The sequence below is a fragment of the Lemur catta genome, chromosome 1, assembly GCF_020740605.2.
Source record: "Lemur catta isolate mLemCat1 chromosome 1, mLemCat1.pri, whole genome shotgun sequence".
Lineage (NCBI taxonomy): Eukaryota > Metazoa > Chordata > Mammalia > Primates > Lemuridae > Lemur > Lemur catta.
This window is the reverse complement of record NC_059128.1, coordinates 116,022,661-116,047,031: the sequence shown is the minus strand read 5'-3', so window position 1 is coordinate 116,047,031 and position 24,371 is coordinate 116,022,661. Positions and strand designations below refer to the sequence as shown.

General features: G+C 56.5%; 2 protein-coding genes, 1 long non-coding RNA gene and 2 other non-coding genes across 8 annotated transcripts; 3 read left to right on the top strand and 2 right to left on the bottom strand.

Annotated features, from left to right (window-relative positions):
• The first annotated feature begins 892 nt into the window (after positions 1–892).
• TNPO2 (transportin 2) lies at positions 893–16,837 on the top strand. 3 transcript variants are annotated; one of them, XM_045550059.1, is made up of 25 exons: positions 893–1,138; positions 2,630–2,741; positions 3,636–3,711; positions 3,793–3,942; positions 5,674–5,780; positions 5,879–6,012; positions 6,105–6,186; positions 6,265–6,387; positions 6,507–6,625; positions 8,056–8,116; positions 8,210–8,375; positions 8,566–8,718; positions 10,292–10,517; positions 10,721–10,892; positions 11,322–11,408; positions 11,494–11,601; positions 11,706–11,864; positions 12,528–12,615; positions 12,800–12,898; positions 13,417–13,512; positions 13,839–13,914; positions 14,131–14,230; positions 14,310–14,384; positions 14,550–14,651; positions 14,764–16,837. In XM_045550059.1, the coding sequence occupies exons 2-25, from the start codon at positions 2,643–2,645 to the stop codon at positions 14,845–14,847; spliced, it is 2,742 nt and encodes a 913-aa protein (XP_045406015.1). In that variant the 5' UTR covers positions 893–1,138; positions 2,630–2,642; the 3' UTR covers positions 14,848–16,837. The 3 variants fall into 3 exon arrangements, with proteins under 3 accessions (XP_045406015.1, XP_045406006.1, XP_045406010.1); XM_045550050.1 differs by having other exon boundaries at positions 14,550–14,677; XM_045550054.1 differs by lacking the exons at positions 14,131–14,230; positions 14,310–14,384; positions 14,550–14,651; positions 14,764–16,837 and having other exon boundaries at positions 13,801–13,892.
• On the top strand, positions 10,569–10,638 carry LOC123630901. Its single transcript, XR_006732835.1, has one exon. It is a non-coding gene; the product is annotated as a small nucleolar RNA SNORD41 (small nucleolar RNA).
• On the bottom strand, positions 16,554–18,907 carry LOC123637183. Its single transcript, XR_006734767.1, has 2 exons — positions 18,861–18,907; positions 16,554–16,985 (listed from the first exon to the last, which is right to left on the bottom strand). It is a non-coding gene; the product is annotated as an uncharacterized LOC123637183 (long non-coding RNA).
• Positions 17,366–17,470, bottom strand: LOC123630942. Its single transcript, XR_006732870.1, has one exon. It is a non-coding gene; the product is annotated as a small nucleolar RNA U13 (small nucleolar RNA).
• FBXW9 (F-box and WD repeat domain containing 9) lies at positions 18,509–24,110 on the top strand. Of its 2 annotated transcripts, XM_045550070.1 has the most exons (10): positions 18,509–18,990; positions 20,342–20,481; positions 20,559–20,687; positions 21,810–21,922; positions 22,000–22,091; positions 22,906–23,054; positions 23,140–23,253; positions 23,383–23,472; positions 23,584–23,649; positions 23,731–24,110. In XM_045550070.1, the coding sequence occupies exons 1-10, from the start codon at positions 18,582–18,584 to the stop codon at positions 23,803–23,805; spliced, it is 1,377 nt and encodes a 458-aa protein (XP_045406026.1). In that variant the 5' UTR covers positions 18,509–18,581; the 3' UTR covers positions 23,806–24,110. The 2 variants fall into 2 exon arrangements, with proteins under 2 accessions (XP_045406026.1, XP_045406034.1); XM_045550078.1 differs by lacking the exons at positions 23,140–23,253; positions 23,383–23,472; positions 23,584–23,649; positions 23,731–24,110 and having other exon boundaries at positions 22,000–22,069; positions 22,544–22,962.
• Positions 24,111–24,371: the final 261 nt, after the last annotated feature.

Here is a 24,371-nt window from a genome sequence, read left to right as displayed (position 1 = left end):
GGAGGGGCTGAGTACAGTGAAAGGATGGCCTTGAGTCTCGCCGGGCAAAAGCCAGGTTTTCAAAAAACAATTTAGGGCTGGCCAGGTATTGCTTAACTGGGATTATCTCGAACCGAGAAACTATTCTTACACCCAATAGACAAGTGGGGAAATTGAGGCTCCGAGTGGCAGGCAGTCGCCTACCTTGTTATCGGCAGGGCCAGGAGGGGAAACTGGGACGTTCCAGCTCTTTCCTAGCCGCTCTGTTTTCAAGAGAAGGAAAAACGGTGCCCTCCTGTCTTCAGACCACGCCAGGGTCACGAAGATTTCTTTCTTCATGACCCTGCCCTAAGTTTCCGGGCTGTTCCACATCATTCAATTTAAGGTAGGCAAGGGGATTAGATCTGCTCCGAAACTCGTTTTATTTAAAATTTTATATCCCTTTGATGCTGAAGAATGAGGAAGGAAAAAAAAAACTTTCTATCCTTGTGGTTTGTTTGATCTCCTTTTAAAAACTGTCAGACAGTACCGGAAGACAACGCAGAATGTGGCGGAGGCTTCTGTAGGAACCCAGCCCATCTCAGGCACTCCCTCTGTCCTGCTTTCTTTCCTTTGTGTCAGAGGTATAAAGTCCACCCAGGCTCAGTCCCTCAGCTCTTTCCTTGGTATTCCTACCAAGTACTTCTAGAGGGGGAAGGGAGGCACAGTTCAGTTTTTAGAGGAGGGGGTGACAAGGGCACCGGTGGCTCTGGCCGAGAGGTTCCCAAGTGCATCACACACGCAAGTCCCTACGGCGTGGGGCCTAAGTGATGCAAACTCCAGGCTCCAGCGAAGAGCTGCGATCCGGCCAACTTGAGATGCTAAGGAAACAAGTCGCTGGGAAGACCACCAGGCTAGAGAGGCCAAGCGGGACTCCAACTCTTTTGTCACGTGACCCGGCCTTGGCTGGGTCCGGGTTTCCCCACTGCCGGACCACGTGTGACGGCAGAACCTTCCGATTGGCTCAGCGGGACCAGTTTGAACAGAGTACGGAAGCCGCCGCGGTTCATCTACGGCCGCGTGTTTTTTTTTTTTAATTCCCTGTCTTTGGCTCCCTCCTTCCGCGTGAGTCTCTGGAGAAGCCTCAGCGCGAGGCGCCGCCGCTGCTGCCCGGGGCCGGGTAAGTGGGCCTCACTCAGACCCGGACCTGCTCCCTCTCGGCTTGCATCGACCCCCGCCGGGCACCGGGCCTGCGCCGCGCGCGGCCCGGGCGTTGGGGCCGCGCCCGACTGGGAAAGGCCGGGAACTCGGTTGGGCCCTATCAGCGAGGCAGCGAGAACGGGCCGGGCGGGGGAGGGGGAGAACCGAGCCGAGCTTAGGGGGTGGGGCCTCGGAGCCAGGCCAGGTTGGGGTGCCGCGAGAAGAGGGCCAGTGGGGCGACTAGGGTCGGACTGGAGGGGATCTGATTGGGGGAAGTGTCTGGGGACTGCTTGGGGCCTGATTGGGGGACGTCGTGAGGATCGGGTGTGTGTGGGTGCCTGTTTCGGCGGGGCTTGGTTGGGTTTGATTGGGGAAGGCCACATTGAAAAGTTGGGTGGGGGGGAGAGTTTCTTGGGCCCTGGTAGGGACGGGCGTCAGACTTCTGCCTAGAGGGCTTTGCTGGGTCTAACGGCGAGGCGTCGCTGGGATCCGTTGAGGGGAGTGCTCCAGGGAGTGTTTGGCCAGGCCTAATTGGGGGAAGCTGCAGGGATCGGACCAAGGGGGTTTCCGACTCGAGGTGGTGGGGGGCTTGGCCGAACTTCATTGGGGAAGGCGGCAGAGATTCGTCAGCAGGGGTTACTGCTGACTGGGGCAGAGGCTGGCGGGGGGGACGTTTGGCCAGACCTGATTGGGGAAGGCTACAGGGACCCGTCCAGGGGGTTTCTGTCGCGGGTTGGGCGGGCTTGACTGGCTTTCATTCGAAGAGGCAACGGAGATCCATCTGGGGACTGCTTCGGGCTTGATTAAGGGGAATCGCTGGACAGGGTCTGGCTAGGCCAGAAAGGGGGGGCGTCTGGCAACTGCTGAGCTCCAAGGGCCGGATTCGGGGAGCGAGAGGGATCGAGGCAATCGGAGCGTCTTGGGACCGTGCACCTGAGAAAGCTCAGGAACCGAACCAGGGCAGGAGGCCGCTGGGATCTGGCGGAGCTTGAGGGCCGGATTTCGGGAGAAGGGGAACCTTCAGGAACCGTGCCTGCACCGAGGAGACCACGGGGGCCGGGGCGCTATCGCGGTCTGGGGCGGGGTCCCTGGACGTGGAGGAGGCTGAGCCCTCGCCCAGCCGCTGCGAGGGAGGTGGAAGCCTTAGGGCTCGCAGCCGGGGGCGGCAGCATGGGCTGCCTTGGGACGAGGGCTCTGGGGTGGGCCCTATGAGGATCCGCCGGGCCCCGCCGTCGCCGCCGGTGGCTCGCTTCCACATCCCTCCTCATGCGATCCCGTGCCCGCGACTGCGTGGCCGAGGATGGCGTAGCTGGGGGGGACCCCGCACTTTGGCAGGGGTGGACCGGCGGCCGCCTCCTGTCCGCCGAGTGCGTTCCCGTCGTCATGCGGCTACTGCGGCCTCAGGGGCTCAACCCGGGTCTCACATGGAGCCCCAGAGACCCAGCGCTGACCCTGGCCCCTACCCCCGCAGCTCGCCTTGCGCCATGGACTGGCAGCCAGATGAGCAGGGCCTGCAGCAGGTCCTGCAGCTGCTCAAAGACTCGCAGTCGCCTAACACAGCCACGCAGCGCATCGTGCAGGATGTATCCTTCCTTCCTTCCGGGGCTGGGGAAGCCGGGCAGACATCTACAGCCTTTGAAGGCGGGGGAGGGTGGGGGACTTTTTCTGTGTAGTGATGGCTTGACGACAGAGAATTAAGGATTGGAATTTCTGGGTCCCACTCCCAGAGCTGCAGAGATGGATCATTATGGAAAATAATGAAAATTCCTAATGTTCATTGAGCATTTTAGTCCATTAATTATGAATTATAGTAGGTACTCTTGCTTTTTCCATTTTACAGATGGGTGAATCAAGGCTTAGAGAGGCAAAATGACTTGCCCAAAGTCGCAGCTAGGAAGCAGTGGAGCTAGGATGGGAAGGCCAGCCCTGTCAGATTGGAGTCCAATCTGTCCTGTCCACGTGGGGGGAAGTGTGGCCCTGGGTGAGGAGGGCACATTTAGTTGCCACATGGGTTTTATTATGGGCTTTGTGGTTAAAATTTCTTCTTTCTAATTGGTTGTTTAAAATATTAGAAGTTAACATTTTTTAATCTTTAAAACATTAGCAAGTTCCGCTTGAAAGTTTGGATTCTTTTCCTTTTTTGGTGTTTAAAATAAAGCAGTCAGCATTGGACTGCTAGTGAGCAAGGCTGAGTAGTGGCTGCCACATTCAAAGGAGCAGGGTTCTCCAGCCCTCTCCTGCTCTGGCCGGGTCTTCAGGAGTGGTTGGGGAGCTCAGGCATTCCACCTTGCTCCTTATATGAACTTGGTGTGTCTGGAATGTTTTGTGTTGTTGTGGGCAATACAGGGATTGATGAGGGGGACCTTGGGAAGTGGCTGCCTGGTCCCAGTATTCAGAGGTGCTCTCAGCGACATGACAGTGAGGGGTTCCTACGTGGGGAAAGCCTCTGTCTCCCAAGGCCCTTAACAGCCTGGCAGAAACTCAAACAACTCAACCAGTTTCCTGATTTCAACAACTACCTGATCTTCGTCCTGACAAGACTCAAGTCAGAAGGTATGCCCATGCGCCCCTCCAGGTGGGCTGGACCCTGCCTTCTCCCCTGTGGCCCCCTGAACCTTGGCCCTCTCCCCCTAGATGAGCCAACCCGCTCTCTCAGTGGCCTCATTCTCAAGAACAATGTGAAGGCGCATTACCAGAGCTTCCCGCCACCCGTGGCCGACTTCATCAAACAGGAGTGTCTCAACAACATTGGCGATGCATCCTCGCTCATCCGAGCCACCATCGGTGAGAGGGGCAGTGGGGGTCGGCCTCTGAGGACACTGAAGAGCCTTCCTAACTCCCAGAAGGCTACCCAAGGAAGTTACGGGAGACTAAGGATTAACTGAAGCAATTTCACCTGAAGGTTTTTCACTACTGATCAATACTAAAGCAACTATTTGTTAGTGATTTAAGTGTTTTCCTCTAAATCTATCTCAACTTTAAAAAATTGCTTTCAAGCTGGTCCTGGTGGTGCACGTCTGTAGTCACAGCTACCTGGGAGGCTAAGGCAGGAGGATCACTTGAGCCCAGGAGTTCCGAGGCTGTAGTGAGCTGTGATCACACCACTGCACTTTAACTCAGGTGACAGAGTGAGACTCTGTCTCAAAAAAAATCTTTTTAAAAGGAAGTGGTATGCGTATAACTGTTTTAAGTGAAAAGACAAATTTGCTTTAGTGAAGGTAAGTTAACGTTAAAATTAAATACAGTGGACAGAAAGGTAGTATTAAATTTCAGCTAGTTACTGGGTCCTGCCAGAAGTGTTGATCTGGTGGCCTGCTGCCTCTGTTAAAAGTGACTTTTAGCAGGAAGATCTCTTGAGACCAGCCTGGGTAATGTAGCAAGATCCCATCTTGACAAAAAAAAGAAAGTGACTCTTAGCCCCAACAACAGCCCCTCCCAGGCCAGCCAGAGGATCTAGGCTCACTGAGCTCATCTGGGTGCCGGGCTCTGTGCTAAGTCTTGGATTAAGTCATTGAAACTTGCCAGAAGCCATAGGAGGCTGATATTCTTTATCCCCACTGAGGGCTAAGGGCACTGAGGCACAGAGAGTTAGGTGATGTGCCCAACACTACACAGATTGGGTGGAATTGGGACTGCACCTCTGTGTCCTCAGCCTGTACCCAACCACTGCAGGGAGCATCTTCCTCCCAGTGGCAGCTTCCACCCCGGGGAAACACTGCCATCTCGTGGCAGTCGATGCCACCTCTGCACTGACAACTCCCATATTCAGCTCTGTTGTCAGATGCTTCTTCTGTGCCCTCAAATGCCTGCTTCATATGGTGCCTGCATTTCTAATAGGCAGAGTAAATCGTTCCCACGGTTGCAGCCCAGCATGACTTGCCCCCGCCACCTCTCTGCCCTTACCTCCCACTCTGCTCAGTTCCACTGGCTTCTGGCCCATCTATGAGCACACCACGCCTGTCCCACCCTCGGGCCTTTGTAGGGCCCCCTCCCTGTGTGTGGGATACTCTTTCCCCAGGTACCTGAGTGGCTCCTTAACCGGTGCCTTCCTCTCCTTTCAGGTCTTTGCTCAGATGTTACGATGTCACCTGGATGAGGCCTACTCTAGCCACCAATTTAAAGTCGCTATCCTTACCTGCAGCCATTTATAGCTGCCTTTTCTGTTTTATTTCCCCCTTAGTCCTTGGCATGTGGCCTCCTGGTCCTGTTGCTGATTTAGCTATACCTCACGGCCTCCCTCCAGCTGCCCCAGGGCAGGGACTTTGTGTTTTGTTCCATGCTATATATCCCAGGGCCTGGAACAGTGGTGGCTCACAGTAAGGCTCAGAGGATGCTTGCAGAATCAGCGAGTACCCTCTCTCTGCCCACCTCAAAAGGAGTGTGGAGGGCATGTGTGGGCAAGTGGGCAGAAAGGCAGTGCCATGGGTACCTGGTGGGGAGGGTGAGGTGCCGAGCAGCCCTTGCCCAGCCCATGGCAGTGTCCTTTCCTCCTTTCTCCCTTTCCCACCGCCCCAGGCATCCTCATCACCACCATCGCTTCCAAAGGCGAGCTGCAGATGTGGCCCGAGCTGCTGCCCCAGCTGTGCAACCTGCTTAACTCAGAGGATTACAACACCTGTGAGGTAGGCGACAAGCCGTGGCCAGGCCCCAATGGGTACCAGGGCCATGACTGGGGCTGGTACCCACAGCCACACCCATCTCTCTGCCCCTGTCCACTCAGGGAGCCTTCGGAGCCCTGCAGAAGATCTGTGAAGACTCGTCAGAGCTTCTGGACAGCGATGCCCTCAACAGGCCCCTCAATATCATGATCCCCAAGTTCCTTCAGTTCTTCAAGCACTGCAGCCCTAAGATCCGGTGCGTGTGGCTTCCAGGAAGGAGGGCAGGCGGGCAGGCGGGCGGGCGGGTGGGTGGGATCAGGGGTGACCTACGTGTCTGCTCCCTGCCAGGTCCCATGCCATCGCCTGTGTGAACCAGTTCATCATGGACCGGGCCCAGGCGCTGATGGACAACATTGACACCTTCATCGAGGTGGGCCGCCAGGCCAGGGGCGAGGGCAGGGTGTGAGGACTGAGGGCCCGCCAGAGCTGACCCTGCCCCTTCCTGCAGCACCTGTTTGCCCTGGCCGTGGATGACGACCCTGAGGTGCGGAAGAATGTGTGCCGTGCCCTGGTGATGCTTCTGGAAGTTCGCATCGACAGGCTCATCCCTCACATGCACAGCATCATCCAGGTGCGCCTGACCCTGGCCAGCCCCAGAGGGCAGGCCAGCAGCCACTTGGGTGGGGGGTGGTCAGAGAGCCACCCCCAGCTGGGCTGGGCCTAAGCCTCTGCCTCTCCCTCCTGCTGCAGTACATGCTGCAGAGGACCCAGGACCACGATGAAAATGTGGCCCTTGAGGCCTGTGAGTTCTGGCTGACGCTGGCCGAGCAGCCCATCTGCAAGGAAGTCCTGGCCTCCCATCTGGTCCAGTGAGTGCCACTCCTGCCTCTGTCCCTCCCCAGCCTCAACCCCTCGCTGCACCTCTGCCTTCTCTTCTGGTCCCCTCTTGTGCTTGCCCCAGTCCATGTCCTCCTTGTCAGTTTCTTTTCAGTCTGTGTATATTAAATCGTATATGATAAGAATGTAGCCAGACGCCACGTCTGTAATGTCAGCACTTTGGGAGGCTGAGGTGGGAGGATAACTTGAGGCCAGCAGGAGTTCCAGACCGCTCTAGGCAACATAGCAAGACCCTGTTTCTACAAAAAATCTTAAAGATTAGCCAGGCATGGTGGTACGCACCTGTAGTCCCAGCTACTCCAAAGGCTGAGGCAGGAGGATCGCTTGAGCCCTGGAGTTTGAGGCTGCAGTGAGCTATGATCACACCACTGCACTCCAGCCTGGGTGACAGAGTGAGACCCCATCTGTTGAGAAAAAAAAAAAAGAATGCAGCTTTAATGATCTAGAAATTAAGTAATTGATAGACATAAATGAAAAATCAACAAAAGTTTCAGGCATGGCTGGATCCAGGTGCTCAAAGGATGTGAAAGGCATCTGTGGGCCGGGCGCGGTGGCTCACGCCTGTAATCCTAGCCCTCTGGGAGGCCGAGGCGGGCAGATCATTTGAGCTCAGGAGTTCGAGACCAGCCTGAGCAAGAGCGAGACCCCATCTCTACCAAAAAAATAGAAAGAAATTGTCTGGACAACTAAAAATATATAGAGAAAAAATTAGCCCGGCATGGTGGCGCATGCCTGTAGTCCCAGCTATTCGAGAGGCTGAGGCAGAAGGATTGCTTGAGCCCAGCAGTTTGAGGTTGCTGTGAGCTAGGCTCACAGCTGATGCCAGAGCACTCTAGCCCGGGCAACAGAGTGAGGCATCTGTGTAGCTTCAGATCTGCTTCCTTTGTGTTAGCTTTGTTCTCAGGCACAACCTTCCCTCTTGGTAGTTCCTTAGCCTTTTGCACCCTTCCAGCTTAGCAACCTCAGAGTAAAGAAATTCTCCCTTGACCAATCTCTCCAAGAGTTCTAGAGTTGACTCTCCTTGACCATCTTGGGTCACTGGACTATCTCTGAATCACTATTGATCGTGTTGGTAGTCTGGGGCTAGCCAGATGGGTCCTGGGGAATGAGGAGACCCTTGTCAAGCGGGTCAGCGTTTTCAGTGTATGCAGGGAGTGGCCAGGTCTGGGGCAAGATCCTTTCTGTGGAGCCAGGTGTGGTGTCAGCTCTGTCCTAATTGTGGTGGCTGAGATGGGGTTGGAATAGTCCCCCAAAGGGAAATGAATGGATGGCAACAAGCAGAGTGGGCATGTGAGGCTTGCTGGTGTCCCTGCCTGCACCTCTGCTGTCCCCCCGTCTCCTCCACCCCCCCTCCTATAGCTGGGGGTCCCCTGCATTCTGACAAACAGTCTCTCTCCGACAGGTTGATTCCCATCTTGGTAAATGGGATGAAGTACTCAGAAATTGACATCATTCTGCTCAAGGTCAGGCAGGGTGGCAACCAGGCATGAGTGGGCACAGGTGGGGGTGCTGGGGCTGGGGTCCCAGCGGTACTTAGCAGTCTGTCTGGCTCGCAGGGGGATGTGGAGGAAGACGAGGCAGTCCCTGACAGTGAGCAGGACATCAAGCCGCGCTTCCACAAGTCTCGCACGGTGACACTGCCCCACGAGGCTGAGCGGCCCGACGGCTCTGAGGATGCAGAGGATGACGATGACGATGATGCTCTGTCAGACTGGAATCTGAGTGTGTAGCCGGCCTGGGGGTGGGGGGTGGCAACTCCTGGGCTCTCCACTGGGAGGTGGTCAGAAGTTGATGCAGAGTAGATTTTGAAGATTCTGATTCTGATCTCTCTGATCCTGGGGGGTGCAGTCAAAGAGGGCCAGCCGCTTGCCCTACGGGCTTCCCTGAGCCTGTCCCTCAATATGTCCCCCAGGGAAGTGCTCAGCAGCTGCACTGGATGTCCTTGCCAACGTCTTCCGGGAGGAACTGCTGCCCCACCTTCTCCCGCTACTCAAGGGCCTCCTCTTCCACCCTGAGTGGGTGGTCAAGGAGTCAGGCATCCTGGTGTTGGGAGCCATTGCCGAGGGTGAGTGCCGACCTGGCCTGTCTGTGCCTGACCTCTGACCCCGTGCTGGCATAAGATCATGGATGCAGCACTGGCAATGCCATCCTTCAGTTCTCCCCAGAGACCTACTTACCCTCCTCCAAATAGCTCTGAGATCTCTGCCCTCCCTTTAGCCCGTGGGCCTGAAAGGAACCCCCAAAACCCCAAAATGCAAACCCTCTCCTTCATTCTCAGGGGCAGGCAATTCTTTGATGTTGTAAGTATAGTTACAACAGCAATAACAACAGGCACTTCTGCACGCTTGCCCTGTGGGCTTAGGTGCACGAACTTGTTCAGTCCTCACCACCATTTGATGAGGTGGTTGTGAGATTCCAGTTTCATAGATGGGGAAACTGAAACGCAAAGAAATTGATGCCACTTCCACAGTTCCCCAGGGTGCAGCTTGACCTGAAAGCTGTTCCTGGCTGTGAGACTGGCCAGCTAGAATGTGTAGTGCCCAGGGGCGGTGGTGGTTCCTAAACTCTACACAGCGTCCAGTCATTGGCATAGTTTTTGGGCTCTTTTTGTCTCGATGGGACATAAAATGTGGATTATAGGAGGGCTTTGTGAGTTTGTTACAAGCGTCACGAGAGACTGCCTCTGCACCCAGACATGCCCTAAAATTTCAGGCAACGCAGGGGGAACCTTCAACCCAGAAAGCTTTTAAAATTTGTCTAAGGAAAGGTTTCTGCATACAATAAATTAATATATCTTATATTAATAGGGTGTGTCATATATTTGTGGGCATATATTAACAGATTGGGTATTGATGGGAAAATATCTAAGGGAGTTGACCTCACGCTGGTAAAAATAGATCTTAGTGTCTTGGATTACTGGGCGTATGTGATTATCTGGGTCATCTAAAGTGATGTTTATGATTTAAGAAGGCCAAAGGCAGTGGCTCACACCTGGAATACCAGCACTTTGAGAGGCTGAGATGGGAGCTTGAGCCCAGGAGTTTAAGACCAGCCTGGACAACATACCAAGATCCTATCTTGACAAAAAGAATTTTTAAAAATTAGCTGAGTGTGCTGGCTTGTACCTGTAGTCCCAGCTACTCAGGAGGCTGAGGTGGGAGGAATAGTTGAGCCCAGGAGTTGGAGGTTACAGTGAGCTATGATTGTGCCACTGTACTCCAGACTGGGCAACAAAGCAAGACCCAATCTCTAAAAAAATAAAAATTCAAATTAAAAAATCTTTAAAAACCTGATGAAGGGAAAAAGAAAAATCATACCCATCTAAGAAGGGTTTCAGATTCAAAGTGCTTTCCATCCAGCTGGGTCACTAATGGCTCCTGAAGCCCAGCTCACTGTGCATGGTGGCAGATTTCTCATTAACCAGTGCAGGATAAGACAACATGCCCCCTGCGATGAGAGCTAACTGTTCTGTTTCCTCTCCTGCCCCTTCCTTTCCCTGGCTCTGTGAAATGACTGTTATTTAACTTCTGGGCCTCAGTTTCCCCATCTGTCAGGTGGGGTTCATCCTTTGTCTCCTTAGGGTGGCTGTGGCTGGAGGGTCCAGCTGACCTGTCCGTCTTACTTCCCGGTCGCTGCAGGCTGCATGCAAGGCATGGTGCCCTACCTGCCAGAGCTGATCCCACACCTCATCCAGTGCCTGTCAGACAAGAAGGCCCTGGTACGCTCCATCGCCTGCTGGACATTGAGCCGCTACGCCCACTGGGTGGTCAGTCAGCCACCTGACATGCACCTCAAGCCTCTCATGACGGAGCTGCTCAAACGCATCCTGGATGGCAACAAGAGGGTGCAGGAGGCAGCCTGCAGGTAACCCTTGACCCCTGACCCCACAGCCCCCTCTGTCTGCCTACCCCTCTCTGGGAAGTGATGACACCTGTGACTGCTGACGTGGCACTGATTTCTCTCGTATTCGTACTGGCTGATCCCAACCACACCCTCCCCAGCTGCCCGGGGCCCCGTACCACCTGCTGAGGTCCACTGAGACCGCCCACCCTGCCTTCTCCCACCAGTGCCTTTGCCACCCTGGAGGAGGAGGCCTGCACGGAGCTGGTGCCCTACCTCAGCTACATCCTGGACACCCTCGTCTTCGCCTTTGGCAAGTACCAGCACAAGAACCTGCTCATCCTCTACGATGCCATCGGTACCCTGGCCGACTCTGTGGGCCACCACCTTAACCAGCCGGTGAGACCCCAGAGCATCTGCTGCCTCCCTATCCCCGTGTTCCTCGGCATCCAGTGACCTGGCGGCGACCCTATGTCGCATGCCAGGGATGTGGCCGTGACCTGGACAGGCAGACAGACAGACCTGGCCCCCTGCCCTGGCCCTGCTCCCAGTCTAGCAGGGAAGCCAGTTATGAGACAGCGTGGTAAGTGCTGTGCTGTGGGGGCTCAGGGGCCCGTGGGGACCAGGAGGCAGTGACCCAGGCCCCCAGGGGGAGGGGTGGGAAGGGGAGGGTGGCACTTGGCCGGGTGTGAAGAAGGAGAAGAGTCTGGAACTCTGGCCATATGGCAGGCCACAGCAAGGAGTTTAGGTCTCACTACTGAAGTGACAGATGCCTCTGAGTCACCTCAACCCCAACCCAGAGAGCCCCAACTTCCTGCCCCACTCCAGGAATACATCCAGAAGCTGATGCCTCCACTGATCCAGAAGTGGAATGAGCTCAAGGATGAGGACAAGGACCTCTTCCCACTGTTGGAGGTGAGTGGGCTCCAGGCCCCCCCTCCTGCACTCCTGCGTGCTCCACCCCACCTGTTTTCTCATCTCCTGCCCTCCTCCCTGCTAGTGCCTGTCATCGGTGGCCACTGCCCTGCAGAGCGGCTTCCTGCCCTACTGCGAGCCTGTCTACCAACGCTGTGTCACCTTGGTGCAGAAGACTCTGGCCCAGGCCATGGTGAGTACCCTTTACCCCCTGAGGCCCACCCACCTGCCCTTCCGCCACTGCTGGGGCCTTAGGCCACTCCCCTCACCCACCTCCCCACCCCCTTCTGTGCCCAGATGTACACCCAGCACCCTGAGCAGTACGAGGCCCCTGACAAGGACTTCATGATTGTGGCACTGGACCTGCTCAGTGGCCTGGCTGAGGGCCTGGGTGGCCATGTGGAGCAGCTGGTGGCCCGAAGCAACATCATGACGCTGCTCTTCCAGTGCATGCAGGTGAGTGGGTGCCCCATGCAGGCTGTACCTGAGCCATGCCCAGGGACACTTGCCATCACCTGTACAGTGACAATATCCACCAGCCTGTGTGGACTGCCTGGGGGGACTCATGGCCATGCTTGTGCCCCAAGGATGTCAGGGAAAAGGAGCCCTTTAAATAAACTTCTAATTATTATCATTTTTCCCTAAACAACATGTATAACAACTATTCATACAGCATAGCATTTACATTATATTAGATATTATAAGTAATCTAGAGGTGATTTGATCACACCCAGGAGGATATGTGTAGGTTATATGCAAATACTGCGTCACTCTGTCTCAGGGATTTGAGCATCTGTGGATTTTGGTATGTGCCAAGTTCTGGGAACTGACCACCCACAGATCCTGAGGGATGACTGTATGTCAGGATGGGCAGCAGCGATGCCTGCTCTACTCTGTAGCAGGGCCCTGAGCAAAGCACTCTCTGGGTCCTGTGCCTTCTGAGTCCCCAGGGTGGGGCACTGCTAACCGCATTCACAGATGTGGGCTAGAGGCTACAGAGGTCAAGGAACAACTGGGAAGTGGCAGGGTCAGGACAGGCACGAGGGACTGTGCCCCATCGGCTGCCCTGGGTGGATGAGGAGGGGAACCCTGCCACATTGACCGTTCCTGGATCCCCAGGACTCGATGCCCGAGGTCCGGCAGAGCTCCTTCGCCCTCCTGGGGGACCTCACCAAAGCCTGCTTCATCCATGTCAAGCCCTGTATCGGTATGACATTCCCCTTGTCCCTAACCCATGACCCCAGCCCTGGCCTCAAGTGATGCACAAATACCCGGGGAGGACTGTGACCGACTGGGATGTATTCGTACTGTCTGATGGGGCCTGCCTGGCTAGGTGCTGGAGCTTACCCTGGCTGGCCTTCCTGCTCAGCACCCCTCTATCTCCCCACCAGCTGAGTTCATGCCCATCCTGGGCACCAACCTGAACCCCGAGTTCATTTCTGTCTGCAACAATGCCACTTGGGCCATCGGCGAGATCTGCATGCAAATGGGTGAGTGCCCTGTAAGAACAGTCAGGCCCCATTGGCCTGTTCCCAGCCTGGAGGCCGGAGCCTGTCTCTGACTGACGGCGCCCTTCAAGGGAAGCCTCCCATTGGCCAGGGGCAGGAGGATGTGTCTGTGTGTTTTCCTCGGGGGTGGAGCCAAATGACTACAAGGCCATTTGTGATTGGCTTATTCAAAGAGGAGGACCAGGAGAGCTGTTCTGATTGGACCATTTTCATGCAGTTGGCTGAAAGACCCATTGGGATTGGTTGGGTGGCTTTGGCTTTTTTCCCAGGGAGGTTAGGCAGTGTGGTCTCATCCTAGTGTCTGATGGGGACTCCAGAGAAGACTCTGGTGTTTGGAGGGCCTCGGTGTGTCTCTGGTTAGGGATAAGCTAAAGAAGATCCTTTATTCCCTCACTGGTTGTGGTTGGCCAGTCTCTGGATGGCACTGGGGTCAGTGAGTGAGGGCTGGCCCACTGTGGGTGGCGTGGGCTGTGCAGGGCTCTGATCGGGTGCTCCCCCAGGGGCAGAGATGCAGCCCTATGTGCAGATGGTCCTGAACAACCTGGTGGAAATCATTAACCGACCCAACACGCCCAAGACGCTGCTGGAAAACACAGGTGGGCATTAGGCCTCAGCCTGCTTCTGGGCCCTTCTCCTGGAGGTGGGGTTCTGGGCTGGGAGTGGGAGCTCGAAATACCTGGAAGGGGGCTCTGAAAGGAGCCCCAAGAAAGATGCTGGCCTTGGGGAGCCCTGGGGGGAGACCAGATGGGACAGGGAAGAGACCCTGGCAGGGCCAAACTCAGGGGCCCAGGGTGGCCAGAGGAGCCATTCCCCTGGGGCCCATGGGGCGGGGCTCGGTGCCTCGTGCCAGAGGCCCCGCCACGTACCGTCCCGGGACCGCTCAGGGTTGCAGGTCGCCTGACGAGTCCCTCTGCCATTCCAGCCATCACCATCGGCCGCCTGGGCTATGTGTGCCCACAGGAGGTGGCACCCATGCTGCAGCAGTTCATCCGGCCTTGGTGTGTGCCCATCTGTGTCAGGCCTGCTGGGTGGTGGGCGGGACAGGCCTGACCCCTTCCCTCACCTCTGCCCTCCCAGCCCCACTCATATCCCCATAGATGCATGTACCAGACCCACTCACTCCCTTCCTCGCCCTCCACGTCCCCAGCCCCCAAAGACACTTGTCCTGCCCAGACTGGATCTCCCACTGACCCACTGTTCCCCAACTCTCATAGGTGCACGTCGCTCAGGAACATCAGGGACAATGAGGAGAAGGACTCTGCCTTCCGGGGCATCTGCATGATGATCGGTGTCAACCCCGGGGGCGTTGTGCAGGTTGGGGCAGCTGGGCTCTGAGGGAAGGTGCGGGAGCTGGGCTCGGGCGGCCCCTCACATGGGATCCGTCACATTTCAGGACTTTATTTTCTTCTGCGATGCTGTAGCCTCCTGGGTGAGCCCGAAGGATGACCTTCGGGACATGTTTTATAAGGTGGGGCTCCCGCTGGGCCCTGATCAAGTCCTGGGAGGGGCAGGGAGGAGACCCTCTGGCAGGGGCCAGGGTGGGGGGACAGGAGCTAGGGACAGGCAGGGTTGGGGACAGGCGAGCTCATCTTGCCCCACCCTGGCCCACCCATCACCCACTGCCTTTCCACAGATTCTCCACGGCTTCAAAGACCAAGTCGGGGAGGACAACTGGCAGCAGTTCTCAGAGCAGTTCCCACCGCTGCTCAAGGAGAGGCTGGCAGCCTTCTACGGGGTTTAGGCGAACATGGAGACTGCCAGGTGAGGGGCTAGTACCTGGCTCAGGGGTCAGGGCTGTCTCTGGGTCTGAAGGGGCCCAGGCCCTGACTCTCTTCGTCCCCCTGCAGGTTTCTGTCTGCGTCGTCGTCGGAGGGATTGCTGGGGAACGCGCTGCGTCCAGAAGTCGCTGTGCCCTGGTCGAGGGGGGTTAGGGAGGAGTGAGTGGGACCCAAATCCAGATGCTTTCCCCGTCCATCCGTCTGTTCGTCCGTCCACCTGCCTTGTTGGGCTTGTCGGCTGGCAGGCGGGCAGGTGGGTGGGGCCTCCATGCTCATCCTACAAACAGGGAGGGGGGTGGGACTTTGTGGTGGGCAAGGGCCCCTGGGTGCTCACTGAGGTCCTCTCTGGCAGCCCCCCTGGGCCAGCTGCGTGGGAGGGAGGAATCAACACAGCCAACCGAGTCTGGCTTGAGGCAAAGGGCAAGCAGGAAGGGCGGGGGGGTCCTTGTAGGGATGTGTAACGCTTACACGGACACACATGGCCACACGCATGTGCGGGTGCTGGAGCCAGCGAGGCTGGGCCAGCTGCCCCACCATTTCCCCGACTGCATGGAGACAGTAGAGTTAGTGAACCCCTGAGTTAACCCGTAAGGCCTTCCGTGTAACCTGCATCTAGAGTTTAAGAAGCTTCTGCTGTTTTGCCAGAATTGGCGGTGACTGGGGAGGGCTGGGTGGGTGGGGGGCCTCAGCTGGGACCCCGGGGCCAGGGGGAGGAGGACGGCTACTTTGGGGCAGCCCTGTCAGCACGCGCATGCTTAGGACCTGCTCCGCACACTTCCTGCCAGCTTTGTGGCAGCCTCAGCCAGTGTGTCGCCATCCTTGTCCTAGCCCAGCCAGCAGGGTGGGGACCACCAGGGCAGCTGGGGCTGGCCAGAGGTTGCCCTTTCTCCCTCCCCTGTGCTCCAGCGGCTTTTGAAGACACTGAGCTGGGACCTTTTTCCTGAAGAGAGCTGGGGGCGACCAGGACTGCTGGCACCTACCCACTGCGACTCTCTGTCAGCAGCCTGAAGGGCAGTGTGTTCCTCTGCTTCTGAGAGTTCCTTTTTCATGCGTCAGGCGCAAGTTTTAACTCAACAGCCAGGATGGGAGCATTTAATTGATGACAGAGGACAAAGGCTTATGTATTGCCACCAAAAAGGAAACCCAAGGGCTTAGAGGAGGGGAAGGTGGTGTACCTGCTGTCCCCCACTCCATCACCCTGGGACTTCCTGCTCATTATGGCATCCAGTGGGCCCAGACTGGGGCAGCAATTCTAGAGAACCTTCTGGGATTGGTTGGGGATATGGTCAGGGTGGGAGGGGCTCCCACAGAAGGGGAGGGGGCATAGTCACTTCCAAGTTGACCAGGAAACTGGGCCCTGCAGTCTCCTTAACATTAACTGTTTTCCCTTTTTTCCTTCCCTACTTTCTGCTTTTTTTAGGGGGGCCCCTCTTGTTTTGGGGTTTGACTAGAGTCCCACATCCCTGGGGCCTGCTCCATCCGTCCCTCCTGGGCCCTGGATCCCATCCCTATCCTAGCCCTGTGTCTTCTGATGGTCAGGGTCAGGCGCTGCCTCTATTCCAAGGGGCACTTAGTGCACATTCCATAACTCAGCTGTCCCCCCCCCCCCCCCCCCCCCCCCCCGTGAAACTCGAGCAGGTCTCTGGAAGCCATTTGTAAAAAAAGAAAAAAAAGAAAGTTTTTTAATACCTTTTAATTTTCTGGTAATTCCAGTTCTTTGGAGCATCGTCCATGGGGTCTGGGGTGTGTGGATGGATTGGCTGTCTGATGGGATTGGTGAGCCCCTCTCCACCCAAGATAGGGGGCTCCAATCCAAACACCTTCAGGGAAGAGGAGCCTAGTTCTTTTTTTTTTTTTTTAAGAAAGCTATTTAATTTTTTAATTTATTTTTGGTTGGTTTTTGCACAACGAAGTTTCAGCTTTTCAACCTTCTCCCCTGCTCAGGGCTGTGGACCCAGACTGGCCTTGATCCGCAGTCCTCTCTCCATGTTTCCCGTATCCCTCCTTCCCTCCTCACCGTCTTCCCCCTGCGGGCTCCCGGATCTGTCCATTTGTTACTGTGCTGTGCTGGGGACTGGCGCCGAGGCGGCGTGAGATTCCACTTGTGTAGAACTTTGTTGAGTAAAGATCAGTTTCTTGTGAACCCCTTGGTCTCCGACCTCCTGTGTCCTTGGCGTTGGTAGTGGAGAAGGAAATAAGGAGGGCCGCTTAAGGAACAGGGGTGAACAGAACTCTGGTCAGGACATGGGAAGTAAGCATGAAGTTGGCACCCGAACTCTCAGTTTTCTTCCCTGTAAAATGGGAGGGTGAATGTGAAAGATGGAAGATTAAGTATGTAACAAAAGGAGTGGGGAACCTGTGGCCTTCTGATTTCAAGATTGTTCTTTTTTAAACATCAAAGGAGACAAGAAAAACTTCATCTTTCTCTACTGCACCCTTTTTAATAAAAGGATTTGTTCATAAAAGTTGGATTCAGTCAAAAGGCTGCACTTAAGGACCTAGAAGGTCACATGTGGCTTTATGACCCACCCTGCACAATAGGGCAGGTTAGAAAGTTTTGTGGAAGGCTCAGTCCAGCACCAGGCCTGAAGGAGACATGGCAATATGAACTCCAGTTACTGAGGGAACACAGAGTCTTCCAAATAGAATGTTTGTTTTTTCTTTTTTCTCACATCACATGGGTAATGTGCAGATGTCCTAACAAGGTATGAGGGAGGCACATCTCACCCATGAGCATGAAAAACCCAATCATTCCGCCTACGAATTACAAAAGGATCTGAGAATAAAATATTGTTGCAACCTTGGCATGGCCCAAAAGGATCACCCGCATCAACTTGGAAACCAATTTAAAAATGCTGACACGCTCCCAAGGTTCATTCAACAAACAATACTTACATTCTATTGAGAGGAACTAGACTAAGTAGCAAAACAGTGGTAAGTCCCATAGAGAGAAATATAGCGAGAAGGCAGAGAAGATGGGGGGAAACGGTCGAAATTTTACGTAAGGTACCCTGGGAAGGCTTCTCTGAGAAAGTGATGTTTGAACAAACGCATGTGGAAGAGAGTATCAAGCAGGGAACAGGCAAGTGCTGCTCAGATGTGATTTATGTGGACAGGTTAACTGCCTGGTTCTAAGCTGTGTCACCTGTAACAGGCCCCTTCAGTGAGAGCCTTTTTTTTTTTTTTGGTTAGGTGGGGTGGGAGGGCTACAGTGTCTTGCTCTGTCGCCCAGGCTGGAGTGCAGTGGCGCCATCACAGCTCACTGTAACCTTAAGCTCCTGGGCTAAAGCGATCCTCCTGTCTCAGCCTCCTGAGTAGCTGGGACTACAGGCGCATGCCATTATACCCCGCTAATTTTTTTATTTTTTTGTAGAGACTGGGTCTGGCTCTTGCTCCTGGCCTCAAGCGATCCTCCCCACCTCGGCCTCCCAAAGTGCCAGGACTACAGGCGCATGCCATCATACCCCGCTAATTTTTTTATTTTTTGTAGAGACTGGGTCTGGCTCTTGCTCCTGGCCTCAAGCGATCCTCCCCACCTCGGCCTCCCAAAGTGCCAGGATTACAGGCTTGAGCCACCCCGCCTGGCCAGAGTTGCGTTTTAAACTAAAGTCAGCTGGCCCTCTGCATCAACAGCACTACAGATGCTTGTTTTAAAAACCAGGAACCCGAATCTGCATTTTCCAGGCTAAGGCCAAAGCACTTGCAGCACGAGACCCTCTTGAGTGAGCTGCTGTTTGACGTTAAACCAGTATCCCCACAGACGGCTCGCTTCCGGTTGGCGATGTTCCGTCATCAGGCAGCGCCGGAAGTGCCCTCGCGCTGCCTAGGAGACAGGACGCGCGGCTAGCAGCTGACAGGGCCGCGCCGGCCGCGCCCACCCGGTCGCCATGGAGCTGCCCGCAGAGCTGTACGAAGATCCCCGCGCCTGGGACGATGACTCGGACCCGGAGCCGGAGCCTGACCCCGACGCGCAGGCCGAGGCCTACGTGGCCCGCGTGCTCAATCCGCCAAAACCCAGGCTAGCGCCCCCGCGCGCCTCGCCGCTGTCCACGCCCGCCGCGTCCCCGAATGCCCTGGAGCCGCGGGCCGCATCCAGGGTTTCAACAGTGGGTGTGCCGGGCTTGCTGAGCCTTCCCCCAGAGCTGCTGCTTGAGATCTGCGCCTACCTGGACGCGCGCCTCGTGCTCCACGTCCTGCCGCGCGTGTGCCATGCGCTGCGCGACCTTGTGCGTGACCGTGTCACCTGGAGGTTACGCGCGCAACGCCGCGTACGCGCGCCCTACCCAGTGGTGGAAGGTGCGGGCATTCGGGGGCCAGGGACGCCCGCCCAGGTCAGGCTTGGGGCGGGGGAGGGGGTACCGGGGGTGTTCTGGGCACAGCCTCTGGAGCAGGCTTCCTGGCTGTACTGGCTCTGGCTGGAGGCTGAGGTCGCTGCAGGTGGTGCCAAAACCCCTGAGGACCTCTGGGTAGACCATGAGGCAAACACTTGGAGTCCTGAGGCTGTGAAAATCCACCCTGGGGGCTGGAGTCCCTGAACCCAGGATTCAAAGGATCCTCTGGCTTCGGATCTGGTAGTACCAAGCCTGTAACCCCAGGGTGTGGGGTTGACACAGGCACTTCAAGTCTCAGGCTGTGGAATCTATGCTTGGGGCTCAGAGGCATGCCCAAGAATTCTCAGGCTCTGAGTCTAGCCTAGAGGCTGAGGCAGCAACTGGTGTTGCCAAAGATTCTAACCCCCTAGAGCCTTGACCTACTTGGGGGTGAGGTAGGGGCTCAGGTTCCAGAGCCTGCAACCCTTGAACCATATTAGGGTTTAAGTGTTGGGATCCCTGACACCAACAACCACAGATCCTCAAGCCCTGGGTTTAGCCCCGCATCTTAGGCAGGGCTTGGTGGTCACTCCTCCTGTCCTTGAGTTGATTGGTCCTGGGGAGAGAAGACAGCCTGGGGACCTTGAATTAATATTGCTGATCCTGAAATTGTTGGATCTGCCGGTCCTTGAGCCAACATGAGTAACCATTTGGGTGGTTGATTACGCTAACCAGGAAGCTTTGATTCTGCAGAGGGGCAGGGGCTCCTGGATTGGTGATTTTCAAAGTGTTGCCCTCCGACACCCTGGTTATACTCTCCCAAACAGCTTGATAAACATAGATGCTTTGGACCCACCTGCACCTGGAGCTTGGATTCTGCATCCAGACAAGGCTCCCTGGTTTACAGAGATTAGTTTGAGAAACAGTCCCTTTGGTCTGATTCAAATGGGTGAGGCACAAAGCGTTAGTCATGAGACACCAGCTCCTATGAGGGGCTGAGGCCACATCCCAGCCAGAGGTAAAACAGGACCTCAACGTCCCAAAGCTGCTGTCCCCCAGGCTTAGGTTGGGGGATGCGGCCCGGAAAGGTGTTCCTGGGGCCCCTGATTTCTGGAAATTGGAGTGAGGAGTAGTCAATTCTAGACCTGCCTGGGAGATGGTTGGGCAGGTGGCCCCAAGGCCAGATTCTGGGCCTGCTTAGGGTTGGGTGAGGGTTGATGGGGTTCTGTCCAAGTCTGGTTATGGTGGGCTCCCAGGAAGCCAGGGTTGGGCTCAGACAGCTGGTGTGGGTGGTAGGGTCCCTGCCCACTGGGGACCCTACTCATGGTGCCCCACAGAGGAGGACTTTGACTGGCCGGCAGCCTGCATTGAGCTGGAACAGCACCTGGCCCACTGGGCAGAGGATGGGCGCTGGGCTGAGTACTTCTGCCTGGCCGACGGGCACTTTGCTTCCATTGACTCAGTGCTGCTGCTCCAGGTGAGGCGAGGTCTGGTGGGGGCCAGACAGGGGTGGGCCAAGGTGGCCCCGACAACATCACCTCCCTCCCTCTCCAGGGCGGGACACTATGTCTGTCGGGCTCCCGAGACCGCAATGTCAACCTGTGGGACCTGCGGCAGCTGGGGGCAGACCCCAGCCAGGTTCTGGTCAAAGCCCTGGGCACCCAGCCAAACAGCACCCACAAGGTGAGGGGGCAGGCAGGGGTAGGGGGTAAGAGGCCTGGGTAGGGTATCTTTCCTAAATGCCCAGGTTTTGCGACCAGACCTCATAGATTTGAATCTTGCTCTGCTATTGTTGGTGTGACTTTGGGTGAGATGTATTACTTCTCTGTGCCTCAGTTTCTTCTGCTGCCCAGTGGGCTGTTAGGATGAGGATGAATGAGATGAATTATGTATTAATGTGGATACGTGTTAAGCTCAAGCTTTGACACATAGTGGGTGCTCAGAAGATGTCAGGCATACCTTGAGAGGCCCAGCGTAGGGCAGTTACGAGGCTGCCTTGCGGATCAGCCAGCTCTGAGCATGACTGTCCTTAAAGAAGTGGCTGTGTAGGGACATCTCCACCAGATATTAAGGTGGTCCAGGCTGAGAGCTCACACTTGGGGACAGGCTGCTGGGTTCAAATCCCCGCTCTGCTACTTCCTGGCTGTGTGACCTTGGGTGAGAGACTCAAGCTCTCTGGGCCCCAGTTTCCTCATTTGTAAAACGGGATAGATGACAGTACCCTCCTGAAAGGGGTTGGTGAGGAATAAGTCAGTCTGCATCCGGCACTCTGCATAGTAGCTGCTGAGGCAGGGGCTGTTTTTCTGCCCATTTTGCTGATGAATAAACTGAGGGAGGTGATGTGGTTTGCCCAGGTCATGGAGTGCAGGCTGCACTCTTGATCACATTGTCTTGTGATTGAGACAGACCACCACTGGTGCCGAGTGTCTGAAGTGAAGAACTTGAGTTAGAAATGTTATTGGGAATGGCATCCCTGTCCTCGGCTCTCCTGTCACACTGACCCACAGACCCAAAGTCTAATGTCACCTGGGTTCGGGCATGCTCCGGGTTCTCGTGTTAGTTGTCTCCCTCTCTCCTCTGCCCCTTGATTTTGTTATCTGTAAAATGGGGATGATCCTGTGGAGCCAGAGCTGTGTGTTGTCCTGTAGTGTCTGTCACAGTGGGCATCAGGGAGGAAAAGCTGTGTGGCTTCTGGGGAGTGTATTGACCTCTCTGAACCACGCCTGCAAAAACAGGAAGGTCCCAGCTTTGCCCCCATGGGCCATGGTGGGGAGCCCTGTGTGACTGCTGTGCCTGGTCCTGCAGGGCTGGGTGTGGTCGCTGGCGGCACAGGACCACCATGTGTGCTCTGGCTCCTGGGACAGCACGGTGAAGCTCTGGGACATGGCAGCTGATGGGCAGCAGTTTGGCGAGATAAAGTATGAGGGGTCCAGGGGGCCTGGTGGGGTGGGGCTCTGCCTGGCCACAGCCCGAGCCCTGTGGTCTGTGTCCCCAGGGCCAAGGCAGCTGTGCTGTGCCTGTCCTACCGGCCTGACATCCTGGTGACTGGCACCTATGACAAGAAGGTGACCGTCTATGACCCCAGAGGTGGGCCAGGGACCCTGGGGCTTGGGTTGGGAGAGCAGGGCTGCCTGGGGTTTCCAGAGCTGTGCTAGGGAAGGAGGCACTCAGACCTTGTGGCCTGGCTCAAGCGACAGTCCCATAAGCAGATGCTAACCGCTGAGTGGCCTGTGCTGTGCTGGGGCAACAGAGACGACTGGGGCAGGGGGTTCAGAGGAAGCCTGGTAGCCTCCAGGGTTGAGTTAGAATCCTGCCTCCCCCACTTCCAAGCTGTGCAGCCCCAGGCCAGCTTGAACCTCAGTTTCCCCATCTGTCAAATTCAAATGATAATAACACTTCAGCCCCATGGGGTTAACGGGAGGAAATGACAATAAAACACCACTGGATAAGTTAGTTTATATAAAACACCTAGAATGAACACTGCCTGGCACAGAAGTCTTTTCTGTTTGTTTATTTTTTGTTATTTTGTTTAATTTAAGGGCCAGCGCACCTTGTCCAGGCTGAGCCAGAGTGGTGCTGCAGGGTGGGGCGCGTCTCAGGCCCACCTGCAGGCAGAGGTGGTTGGCACTGAGACTGCCCTGGTCAGCTCTGTGCTGAGCAGGGTAGATGGGATTGGAGAAGGGAAATGGGACAGGGGATGGGGAGGCGCAGAGGCCTGGGGGTCCTGGGACGGTCCAGATTTAGCTGGAACTGGAGAGGAGATGGTCACTTGCAGGGTGGGGGACAGAGCAGACTGAGGGCTTTGGCAGGGAGGAGAGAAGCCTGGGATGCTTGGGTGAGCTGGGGAGGGCCTCCGAGGGACTCTGATGTGGCCCCTCCTCCTGGCCCATCACCCACGAAGCTGGCCCTGCCCTGCTGAAGAGCCGGCGGCTGCACTCCAGCGCTGTGCTGGCACTGCTGGCGGACGACCGGCACATCATCTCGGGAAGCGAGGACCACACCCTTGTGGTGTTCGACCGCCGAGCCAACAGCGTTCTGCAGCGGTTGCAGGTGGGCCCCCCAGGGGCCTGGAGGGACTGGGGCTGCAGCTGGCCTGGCCTGGCCTGAGCTGCCCTGTCCCTTGTCCCTCCCACAGCTGGACTCCTACCTACTCTGCATGTCCTACCAGGAGCCCCAGCTCTGGGCTGGTGACAACCAGGGCCTGCTGCACGTCTTCGCCAACCACAATGGCTGCTTCCAGCTAGTCCGGGTCTGCAGGGCCCTTACCCGTGCCTGTCCCTCCCCCGAGGCCTCCTCCTTCCCCCTGAGCCCCCAGTGGTATGGAGGGCTGGCCTTGGGCGAGCCTCATCTGAGTGTCATCCCTCCTGCCCTCCCGCAGTCCTTTGACGTGGGCCACAGGTCTCATATCACGGGGATCAAACACTCGCTGGGGACCTTGTACACCACGTCCACTGACAAGACTATCCGGGTGAGACTCCTGCCCAGCTTGTACCCCGGGGACAGTCCCCACCCCCCATCCCTCACCCTCACAGGCCAGGGTCATGCCTTTTGACCTTTGCCTATTGCCCCCCCCCACCAGGTGCACATGCCCACAGACCCACCGAGGACCATCTGTACCCGAAACCACCACAACGTGCTGAATGGGGTAAGGCCCTGGGCCACATGCCCAGCCCTGCCTGCCCAGAGCGCTGCCCTCCGGACTCCTTACATCCCCGTGCCCTCACAGGTCTGTGCAGAGGGCAACCTGGTGGTGGCCGCCTCTGGGGGCCTGTCGCTGGAGGTCTGGAGACTGCAGTCCTGAGCAGGTGGACGTGGACGTGGATGTGGACACTGCCAGCCGGCAGGCTGGGCCTCAGCCACTATTCTTGGGGGAACTTCCCCTGTGTTGGTGCTGCCCCTGCCCCCGCCCCACAGGCCCAGAGCACAGAGTCCAAGCCATGGTTGGGTGGGGGGCCCTGGTCTGGGCCCTGTGCCCACGGAGGTGAAGTTGGGGTTCTGGCCCACCTAGGGAGCTGCTCCCCACCCTTGCCCCCGTTTTGTTACGATTTGGATGCCCCGCTCTCTATGGAGAGCAAAGGAGAAATAAACCCTACTGATGTATTGGTGCTCGGGCCTGGAGTGTGAGTGTGGTGTGGCCGCCGGAACTCTGGCCATGTCTGCTTGGGGCTGGGGTGCTGTGGGTGGGTATGGAGGTGAGCAGGAGAGATGGTGTTGCAGGGCTGGGTGCATGTGTCAGCCACTGATGTGCCTCTGTGTGTGTGTGTGTGTGTGTGTGTGTTTGTGTTTTTGAAGAAGAGTCCTGTGGACCATGGGCACCTGTGTCTGTGACATTGCCTCTGTGTGTGTGACATGTGGCACGTGTGGGTG

What these genes read in the sequence shown, in the direction of transcription:
- TNPO2 (XM_045550059.1), top strand. Translation starts at nt 2,643, where the DNA reads ATGGACTGGCAGCCAGATGAGCAGGGCCTGCAGCAGGTCCTGCAGCTG. An exon ending in CACTGCAGCCCTAAGATCCG is followed by an intron (nt 6,013 to 6,104) that starts GTGCGTGTGGCT and finishes GCTCCCTGCCAG; the next exon opens with GTCCCATGCCATCGCCTGTG. An exon ending in CCATGTCAAGCCCTGTATCG is followed by an intron (nt 12,616 to 12,799) that starts GTATGACATTCC and finishes TCTCCCCACCAG; the next exon opens with CTGAGTTCATGCCCATCCTG.
- FBXW9 (XM_045550070.1), top strand. Translation starts at nt 18,582, where the DNA reads ATGGAGCTGCCCGCAGAGCTGTACGAAGATCCCCGCGCCTGGGACGAT. An exon ending in AGCCAAACAGCACCCACAAG is followed by an intron (nt 20,688 to 21,809) that starts GTGAGGGGGCAG and finishes CTGGTCCTGCAG; the next exon opens with GGCTGGGTGTGGTCGCTGGC. An exon ending in CAGCAGTTTGGCGAGATAAA is followed by an intron (nt 21,923 to 21,999) that starts GTATGAGGGGTC and finishes CTGTGTCCCCAG; the next exon opens with GGCCAAGGCAGCTGTGCTGT.